This window comes from Antrostomus carolinensis, unplaced genomic scaffold, assembly GCF_000700745.2.
Source record: "Antrostomus carolinensis isolate BGI_N321 unplaced genomic scaffold, ASM70074v2 scaffold19927, whole genome shotgun sequence".
NCBI classification, from domain to species: Eukaryota; Metazoa; Chordata; class Aves; order Caprimulgiformes; family Caprimulgidae; genus Antrostomus; species Antrostomus carolinensis.
In genome coordinates, this window is record NW_010326864.1 from 15,426 (window position 1) to 25,973 (window position 10,548).

Here is a 10,548-nt window from a genome sequence, read left to right on the forward strand (position 1 = left end):
CCCTGCTGAAGTGGGCACTGCTGGGCAGTCATCCCACCCCTCCTGCCCTGATGGAGCATGGAGCCAACAAGATGATACCTGCCAGAGCACTGGAAGACAAGAGGCATCGCAGAGGCAGCTGGGGCTTGGACACATTGTCCCTTCATCTCGTGGGCCCCAGCTGTCAGAAACATCCTGTTCCTTCAGAACTCTGTGCGACCCATCTGAGTAGAAGGTTGGGTTTGTCCTTCTGCACATGTCCTGCCTCTTCAGATGCTGATGTGTGACAGCAGCAGGGCAAGGAAGAGCAAATAGAGGGAGACAAGGAATGTGGATTGTCCTGGCCCTATTAAAAATCCCAGTTATGTCTCAGCCTGTCTGGGAGGTCTCTGCTTCTCATTTTAACTTCTGCACATGCCTGTGTGTTTTGTGCCTGTTGCCCAGAAAGGCAGGATGAGCACTTTGATAGAGGTGAGGTGAGCTAGAAATCTTGGCAGAAACTTAAGGACATGATGGAGCATGTTCATGAGCTGACTTCCTGGCCATAAATGATAATGTTTATCCAGCTTTGGAAAGTTCCTCTGAAGTGCCAAGTTATGGAGGCTGCACGTCCAGCTGTGTGAAGTTGGCAGCATGTCTGGTCCCCGTGTGAGTGTGTGTGTGCAAGGGCTCACAGTGCGTGGGCAGGCACAGCCTCCTCAAGGGCCCTTTGCCCTTCTCACAACTGTCTCTCTTTGCCCCAAGATCCAATGGGCTGAATTCAGCAGAGAGAAGGTGAGTTCTCCTGGTTAAAAGTGAACACTCTGGCAGGATCAGGCACAAACCTTTCTCCTGGCAAACCCTGTGAGCAATGAGATAATCATCAGTGAGGACCTGGCACATCATGGCAGAGGGAGAGCCCGGGCAGGATTCATGTGTGAACATGTGGCTGCTGTTGATGTGAGCTCAGGAGGACCCTGCGAGGACTCTGCATCTCTCTGATAAGAGCAACTGTTTCCGTGGGTTCACTGCCCCATCACTGATAACACAAGCAAGAGAGGAGGCAACCGGAGAGTCCAGCTGCTGCTTCTGTGCCTGATGCTGAAGATAACCAGCACGATGTTATTTAAAGCCAACAGCAGCCTGGATGGTCAGAAAGCAGAGCTGAGGGAGGAGATTGAGGACACTTTCTCACTGCTGGCTGCTGAACACTAGCTTGCTCTTTCCCATTTTGGAAGGGAAAGCATCGTGTGTGCTGGTAGATTTGTGCCATCTGCGAGTCCCTTTTGCAGGTGGCTTTCCCTCAGTACAGTCAGAAGCAGATAGAGGAAGGGGCTGTTTTTTTCTTCATTGTGCTACTGAGATGTGCAGGCCAAATCCAGATGCTGCAGCGCTTGTGTGCTGCTCTCAGCTCTGACACAGCTGCTGGCTGGAAACTGTTTATAGTCTGTGTTATTAAGCATCAGTTCCAGTGGGAAGACTGTGGTTTTATTTTTTACGGCAGGATGCCCAGGAAATATGTGCTATGTGAACACAGCCGCTCCCTCTTCTTACTTGTATATATTCAATCCATGAAACATGTAAATATTGTAGCTTATGCACATTTGCCCATAATTCATTAGCAGCATGGACTAGGGAGAAGGTGCAGTAAAGCTGCTGTGATAGATGAGCTCTCTGAGAGGTCGTTGCTAACTCTGGACAGCAGACTAAATAAATAGCTGCTCCTCCATCTGAAATGTGCATCTTTACTCATTGAGTGCCATCTTTTTGTGTTCTGGGAACTGAACCAGTGCTTTTCAAACATCTCAAACATTAAAGAACCAGGGTGTGTGGCTGGAGCCACGTCCTCCAGCCGAGGAGATTAACACTGCTCAACAGGTTTATAAGTTCCCTGACTTAGTGACCATCTTTCTCCACAGTATGTATATGGTTGTTAATCTTGATCTCCAGCTGCTACCATGGAAAAATTGCAAAACACCCATTAAATGTTATTTCCTTGGAAGTGTTGGGTGGTAGTCAGCCAGGTGAGAGGTCTGCACGTGGTTTCATTACAGAGGCATGGCCAAGGTTTGGCTCTCATTGCATCTCCTACTTGGGTCTGCAAAACACAGGGAGAGCTAAGTTCCTGGTGAATGTTTCAGGGCTCATTTCTGCCACTGAGGCTCCAGCCAACCTCGTGCCTGGACTCTGCCAGCTACAGCCCAACCCGCCTGTTCACCATACATACACTTGCAGGTCCCACGTGTTAAAAATACTTGTAGGTGGAAACCATGACACTCAGCTCACTGCAGCCATGGAATAGTGTGTCTGCACCCCTGCACTTCACCCAGAATGACTGCTCCATTTGTTTGTAATGTTTTTTAAAATTACATTTATTTTTAAACACTGCTTTTGAATGGAAAAGCATTGGAGGAGGGAGAGATGGGAGTGGCAGGCCAGCCCTGAGGGGAAATGAGTAATTGCACAGATAAAAGCTGGAACATGCTGTATTATCCATAAGTCTAATACAACAGAAAGCGTTTGTGTTGGATGGGAATCGCCTTCTGCTAAGTGGAAGTTTTTGAGATGATGTCAGTGATGTTAATGAATCACCGTTGTGGTCGAGCAGGGACCAGAGCCGTTGGTCGACCGTCGAGATTTCTTGCCTGGTGCCTCTGGAGCCGCCTGTTTACCCAGCACAACCCTGCCTGTGCTGGATGAGAGGAGCAGGAGGTGCATTCATTTCACAAGGAGCATGGGGCCAGCATCTGCTAAAAGGCTTAATTCAAATTTCATGGCTTTCTTCTGCCGGCACAGGTGTACCTGGAGGAGCAGATGAGACCTGCTGTGGTCCCATCCCTCTCTGACACTGGGCTAGCATTTATTCCTTTCACACTGCCGCTGCACAGTGCTGGGGACATTTTTGTGTCCCTGCACCATGCAGCTCCTTCTCAAGTAATTTCCTTCAGCTCGGGTTTCTGCCACTGTCACCTCCAACCATTTCGCATTTTATTGTCTGTAGAGCTGGCTAGGCAATGGCACGCTGATTTTCTTCTTGTCCTTGTTTCGCTGTGAAGAAAAGAGGAGTGATGTTAGAGGAGAAGAAAGGGAGAGAATGGCGCTGGAAGAGCAAAGTTTGGTGTTGGGCTCAGGACAAAAAAATAATTGGCATTTCAAAAGTTAAAAAAAAAAGGCTTGGAAACCTCTTTTCCAGAATATTTGGGTTAACAAATATCACTCTTTTGTGTATCTGACTAGTGATAGTTATGCACAGCAGGGCTATGTGGTGACTCCCCATCCCACACATCCCCGTTGTCACCTCAGGCTTGGCTGTACCTCGTTCCTCCCCCTTGCAGGCTGCAGTGTGACTGTCAGCACAACACCTGCGGCGGGTCCTGCGATCGCTGCTGCCCCGGCTTCAACCAGTTCCCGTGGAAGCCCGCCACTGCCGACAGCGCAAACGAATGCCAGCGTAAGTTGGAGTTGTTTTGGTTTTTCCCTTCATTTTCCAGTTGTTTTCCAAAGTACAGATTGACCACGTTTCACCAGTTCTTTGACGTTGCAGTGTAAAGGAGCCATTCACCAAAATGGTTGGGTTTATGGTGTGTGGCACTGGGTGAAGTGGAGATCACTGGCACTGCAGGGAGAACAGTTTGCACAGCGGTTAATTGTGCTCAGTCGAGGCTCACACAGGGAAGGTCACTAGGTCTGTACGTTCCAGTTCCTTCTCTGTGTCCAAGGGTTCGTGCAGGCAAGTCTCGTTGCTCAATTCTGTCTCCAAGATGAATTACATTTGGATGTGTTTACATACAGGACATCTTTATTTGTCTAGAGAAACCTTTGGTAGATGCCGACAGTGGAATTTATGCTGCACTGGGAATGCAGAGCAAGGAGCACAGCTCCATCACACAATCCCTTATAAACACAGGGCAGCAAAGGACAGTTGGATCGTAATCCTGTGGGTTTATAAAGAGCACCCTCACTGTGTGCTGAACTTTACAGCTCACCTCCATCCCAGATGGGATAAAAGAAGCGAGAACATTGCCCTCTAAACCAGACTCCTTGAGGCCCCAGAGTTGGGCAATTTCTCTTTCTCGTCTCTACATGCCTGCACATATTTTACTTCTGATTTTGTGCCTGCTGAGGGTTTTTTGTTTTTTGGTTGCAGACAAGACTTTATGAGAGAGTTGCTGCTTCTGTGCTTTTGAACTAGAAGACTTCTGGGAGCTTGGGTGATCTGTAATCCCCCAGATGCATTTGAGTGTCTTTCCTCATTGAAACATAACCCGTCCGATGTCAAACCCATGAGGAAGAGTTCATATCTTACGATCCAGCTGGTGACTGAAGGACCTCCGTGGACTTGCAGCTTAGCTAATGTCTCTTTGTATTTTCAGCTTGCAATTGCAATGGCCATGCCTATGACTGCTACTATGACCCGGAGGTGGATCGCCACAAAGCCAGCAAGAGTCGTGAAGACAAGTTTGAAGGGGGAGGCGTTTGCATTGACTGTCAGGTAGGCGTTTGAAGGGCTCCCGTGGAAAAGGCTGTTGCAGATTCTTGTGTTTGTTTCTGCTGTCACCTTGGAGTTCAGCCTTGCTGGCAGCTCTGCCAACCCCATCACACGCCCTCTGTTACCTTAATTAGATCTCTCCCTGGAAATTTAGTCTCTTTGCCATGGTTTAGGGTGTGCACCAGTAATGAGAACAGCCCCTGGGTTCCCAGCTGTCCCCTGGGTAGCACTGTTACCTTGCTGATGCTTGAGGGTGAGGTCAACCGCGGCGCTGTGCATTGGGAGGGACAGGTTGGTGCTGAGCACATTGGAAGGTCCCTGCCTCATTTGTAATGTTCAGATGCTGCCATCTCTCCGGATCTCTCTCTGACCACCAAAATGACAATCTCCTTAGCCTCTGAACTTCCCAGTAAAAGTGGGAAAGTAGCTTTTCTGCTCCCAGGGTGACTGTGAGCTGGTTAATTCATGCAGTGGCATGAAACTGGAGTGACTTTTAGCTGTGCACAGATTGCTCCCATCCTCCTAGCTCGAAGTGGTCAGGACGTTTTACCATCTGAAGCAAATGAAATGGGCTTGAGGTCAGATATGAATCTGAAACTCAGACTGGGCTTGTGGGAGGATACGTGGTTTGCAGGAAATGCTTTGTTTTCAAATCGATGTATGTGGAATTTTGAGAAGATTTAGATCTTCTGTGTGCTGACACTTCTGAGTTACTCCCTCCGGACCCTGGAGCTGTTGGTAAATCTAGCAGATGAATGTGAATCCTGCGGGCAGAGGAACTGATGCCCCTCTAACCCACTGTCTTTCAGCATCACACCACTGGCATTAACTGCGAGAGGTGCATCCCAGGATACTACCGGTCCCCTGACCACCCGATCGACTCTCCATACATTTGCTATCGTGAGTGTGTCTCCTCTGCAGGCTGTAGATACTTGCTTGGACTTGTGACACTAGGGAAGGTGGTCTGAAGGATTGGGCTGAGAGATTTTTCTGGTGTAGGGAGTCCAGCACCATAAGAGATGGGGCTATGTGGACGGTTCCTGCTGCAGCTGGCATTGCCCATGGAAATACATGTGTACATGCAGACAGTATGTGTGTCTGCAGCATCTGAGAAATCAAAAATGATGGCATGTTCTAAGACTGGAACGAACTAAATATGTGTTGTTACCCCTGCTGTTGCCTGCAGGGCAAGCCAGTCTTAGCTGTCATCTCTGTGCCCTCTCAGCTGGCACTTGCAGACCGTTGCTCTCCATGCCCTAAGAGCAGGATTTTTAGGCAGCAGTGGGTCACACCCCTCTTGCTGGAGAGCCCAGCTCATTCTGGTCGCTGTGCCATGTCAGCTGTGTTGCACTGTGTCCTCGTGGCAGTGTGCCATCGCCACCTCTCCAGGGAAATTGGGGTCTCCAGGTTGGGGCTGTGCTGCTTTACTTGGGACCCTGTAGTGGGACAAGCACAGTGGGAGCAGTTCCTCTGAGCCAGAACCATTTTGAAGAGGAAAAATCACACTTTTTATTTTTGGAAGGAATTTAGATTAGATGGCGGGGTCTCTTCTGGAGGCTCTGTGTCATAGTGAGGCTTCTGTGGTGCTCATGGCTGGCCAAGGATCTCTGTTAGTGACAACCACTGGTGGCTTGTCCCTCTTTGCAGGCTGTAACTGTGAGTCTGACTTCACCGATGGCACCTGCGAGGACCTGACCGGCCGCTGTTACTGCAAGCCCAATTACACCGGGGAGCACTGTGACGCTTGTGCTGAGGGATACATCAACTTCCCTCACTGCTACCGTAAGTGGGGGGTGCAGGGCCATGGGGTGGCCACAACTGGGGCCCCACAGACCTGGTGGGTGCAGGAAGGACCAGCAGCTCCAGTTGAAGCTGCTCTCCCAGTGCCTTTTCCCCGTGCTACATGGCACTGCTGTCCGAGGAAGAGTTCCTGCAGATGGGAGCAAACCCACATTTGGCTTCGATAGAAGCTGATCCAGAGCTGATCTGGGCTGAACCTGCCTCTCTGGAGTCAACAGGAGCTTCCCATTTGGCTGAAGTCTCAATTCTCACTTTAAGTGAAAGACATCTTTCCCCAGAGCCCAAGTTAAAAATGGTTAGAAAGGATCTTTATTTATTGGCATGTCTGCACATTGTTCCATGTTCCACATTTTCATTCAGCTTGTTCAACTTTGGGACTGTCAACCCACAGGATTTCTTTGGGGGTGTGTGATGACCTGTGCAATGTCTCTCTCTGTGTAGCTGTTCCAGCTTTCACTCACAACGATACTGGAGAACAAGTGCTCCCTGCGGGACAGATAATAAGTAAGCAGTGCAATTTTCCTGACTCCTTTGGCAATCACCGTGCTGGTTTTGCTGTTGTATCTCCCTACCCAATGCAAGATCAGGTCTTCAGCTTTCTGGGCACGTATGTTAGATGAGAAGAGCCCTGACACGGAGTGGCTCTGAGAGAGGAGGCAGCTGAGGGGTGGGGGAAAGGAAGTTTTATCTTCCCTTTTTGTAGACAGGGAATCTCTAGCACCCAGTGACCGTGTGATTGTGTGCTTTTTGGTTTTTTCTGGGGTCCAGGCCATGTGGGAACATTCCTTCTGGCTGCCCTTTAAGAAACCCCCTCAAAACCACAGCGGGGCTGTGGCTGAGCTGGAAGCCAAGCTGGATTCTCCCAAATTTTGGCCTCTGGGTTTAGATACAAACCTGTCTTTCTGCCACACCCACATGCCCTGCGTTTTCCAGGTGGTGGACAGCACAGCGGGTCTGTGCCCATGGTCCCCCCTGCACAAAGGTGTGGTAGCACGGCTGCAGGCGCCTGGGAAGCTCTGTGTCACTTTCTCTGTTGTTTTGAAAGCTCACCCGTGCCTTCATCCCTGCTCCCCTCCACCTCCCTCTTCTCCAGTGCTCACTCTTCTCGATTAATCTTCTCCCTTGTGCTTTTTTTCATCTCTTTTCCCACCAAGTCCTCTCCTGTCTCATGCTCCCCAGTGTGCTCCAGATAACCTTTTCCTTCCTTCTGATATTTTAAACTCTCTATCTTCCAGGCAGGTTTTTCTTTCCTGAGCTGGAATTTCTCATTTCCCTTCTCATTTCCCTGCCTCCCCCTCCCTCTGGTTCTTGGATGTTTTTTGCCCTTCCCTCCCTCTGGTTCTTGGATGTTTTTTGCCCTTCCCTCTCCCAGCCCAGCACCCCACACCACTGCGGTGGGTGAAGGCAGAGCTGGCCAAGGATCACCCACTTGCCGTGGCAGCGGGAAGGTCTCGGATGCAGCTGAACATGGAGAGACCAGAGATAAACCCCAAACCCCACCCTGGTTAGCTGAAAGCTTTGGTTATTCTCACAGTGCTGCATGGAATCAGCCTGGTCTGGGCTTGTACAAGCAGGATTTGTCTGTCCTGTGCATTGTCCTGCTGCCCATCCAGCACCTTGACACATCAGTGTGATGCTGAGGTCTCCCAACCACTTATGAGCGACCCTATGAGCCTGGCGTGCTGGTCCCCTGAGCAGGCTTTGGTTAAATCATTTGCATCTGGTAGGAAAGCTATTGGGAGGCAAATGCTTGAGCTGTCACCTCTCATGGCAACTCCTTCGCTGTCCTTACGGGACCTCTGCCCAGCAGCAGAGATCAACTCACAGCCGTGTGTGTGTTGCTTGTTGTGTGTCCCCACTCCAGACTGTGATTGCTACGCCGGTGGGACCGAAGGCAACGCCTGTCGTAAAGACCCTCGAGTGGGGATGTGCGTGTGCAAACCCAACTTCCAGGGAACCCACTGTGACCAGTGTGCTCCAGGCTACTATGGACCCAGCTGCCAGCGTGAGTGATTTGGGGTTAGCAGCTCTGAGCTCTCCCTGCTTGCCTTCTTGCTGGGGAGGAGTGTGCCCCTCCCTGTCCTCCACTCACACTGGGGGGATGGAATTCTCTGGCCTCACTTCCAAGTGACAAATTCCCATGACTTTTGCTGGTATTTTCCACCCAGCCCTGACCCTCCAGCATCCTCCCAGCCTTGAGGGTGGCTCTTGAGAAATTCCCTGTGGATGTGAGCTATGGGCGAGGCACTCTTGCTGTCAGCTGTCCCCCCCCATGGTTTCTCCAGCAACTGTATTTCTACCCGAGAGGAACAGGCACTCTGGTTCCTTTCCTAGGAATGGGAAAGACTAAGAAGCTGTTTATTTACCAGTGTCCTTGTTGCTTTCCAGCCTGCCAGTGCTCCGGCCCCGGTCAGTATGATGGCACCTGTGACAGCGAGACAGGGCAGTGTCTGTGTCGAACAGGATTTGAAGGGCACTTGTGTAACCAGTGTGCTCCCGGCTACTTCAACTACCCCCTGTGCCAGCGTGCGTACCTGTCCTCCCATGGGCCTGGGTGGGCACAAAGCCAGAGTCTTCTGGCAGGGTTTTGAAGGAGGACTGGGAAGGTTCAGGTTTGATATGAGGAGAAATTGCTTCTCAGTGGTCAGATATTGGACCAGGTTGCCCAGTGAAGTGGTGGATTCCCCATGCCTGGAGGTGTTCCAGAAACATGTAGATGTAGCATTCAGGGCTATGGTTTAGTGGGCATGGTGGTGATGAGTTGATGGTTGGACTGGATGATCTTAGAGGTCTTTTCCAACCTTAATGATTCTGTGAGTCTATGAAGTGGTTTTGTGGGTGTTTTGGAGGAAATATGCAAGGGGCAGAGATTGACAGTTTGAACACTTAGATCAGCACCTAAATGCCCATCTGAGAACTCAGAAAAAAACCCAAAACAAAACAAAAAACAAAACATATTGCCATGAGCTTTGCCTCACGCTGCCAGCACAGGGCAAACGGTTTCTCTCTGTTGCAGTGTGCGGCTGCAGCGCGGTCGGGACGCTGCCTGGAGGCTGTGACTCCATGGGGAGATGTTTCTGCAGAGCCGAGTTTGCTGGGCCACGGTGTGAGCAGTGCAGTCCAGGGCACCACTCCTACCCCCACTGCTATGGTAAGGACATTAACAGTTCCTGTTGGTCTGTCCCCTTCTGAAAAACATGACTGTTTTTGCAAGGCTTTGATGTTTCTCAAAATCAAAACCCATGTGGTTTGCCCTGTGAATTTGGCAGGCTTGTTCTGGAGGTCATGGATCATGCCAAATCCTGGAAGACAAAGCAGTTTTTATCAGTTGAGCTTTCTCATCACAACCCTGCTGTGACCTGGTGTCTCAGCTTATGCCTTTTTTTGTGTGTCTTTTTACTGCATTAACCTACTAAATTGCTGAGGAATGTTGAATGGGCTGTAAAAAAAACCCCTCAGTGACATTTTCCTGGTATGGCCATGACTCTAGCTGAAAATATTGCTTGTCTTTCTGGAGGATTAAGAAATTAATTTAGTTCTGATGGAAATGGCTAATTTCTGTGGGGCTGAATGACAATTCAGACCAGAAGTGGTTGGCCACAGATTGCGTGTTTCATCAGACTATTGAATGTCCTGCTCTTACAGCTTGCTCCTGCGATTCTCGGGGTGCAGTGGACAACAACTGCAGCCCAGCTGGCCAGTGCCGATGCCACGTGAATTTTGTGGGACACACCTGCAACCAGTGTGCCCTGGGCTTCTACGGATACCCCAGCTGCACACGTGAGTAACCACTGTCAGATCTCAGGGGAGGAAAGGGAATAGCTGCTGCTACTGGTGTTGGAATGGTTTTCCTTTCCATAACCCAGGAGAGGCTGAAGTCACTTGGTTTGTTCAGCCTGGAGAAGAGGAGACTGAGAGGAGATCTCATGGGGGTCTAGAACTTCCTCCCAAGGGGAAGAGGAGGGGCAGGTGCTGATCTCTTCTCTCTGGCCACCAACGAATGCCAGGAGCAGAGGGAATGGCAGGAAGATGTGGCAGGGGAGGGTGAGGTTGGCCATGAGGAAAAGGTTCTTGAGGCAGAAGGTCATGGAGCACTGGAACAGGCTCCCCAGGGAGGTGCTCATGGCACCAAGCCTGACAATATTCCAGCAGCATTTGGCCAAGGCCCTCAGGGACATGGTGTGAATGTTGGGATTGTCCTGTGCAGGGACAGGAGTTGGACTTGATGATCCTTGTGGGTCCCTCCCAACTCACAACATCTGATGATTCTATGAACCTGTCTCTCAGGGTTGTATGTGAAT

The 10,548-nt window shown here is 50.3% G+C and overlaps 1 protein-coding gene across 1 annotated transcript in view; it reads left to right on the forward strand.

Annotated features, from left to right (window-relative positions):
- Positions 1-10,548, forward strand: part of LOC104527898 (laminin subunit alpha-5) — a 33,316-nt gene that overhangs the window by 6,511 nt on the left and 16,257 nt on the right. The window contains exons 5-13 of the mRNA XM_029085894.1: positions 3,294-3,409; positions 4,332-4,450; positions 5,257-5,347; positions 6,095-6,229; positions 6,689-6,751; positions 8,112-8,252; positions 8,636-8,773; positions 9,264-9,398; positions 9,893-10,027. Coding sequence (XP_028941727.1) covers positions 3,294-3,409; positions 4,332-4,450; positions 5,257-5,347; positions 6,095-6,229; positions 6,689-6,751; positions 8,112-8,252; positions 8,636-8,773; positions 9,264-9,398; positions 9,893-10,027 — 1,073 coding nt within the window. The remainder of the gene's footprint in view (positions 1-3,293; positions 3,410-4,331; positions 4,451-5,256; positions 5,348-6,094; positions 6,230-6,688; positions 6,752-8,111; positions 8,253-8,635; positions 8,774-9,263; positions 9,399-9,892; positions 10,028-10,548) is intronic.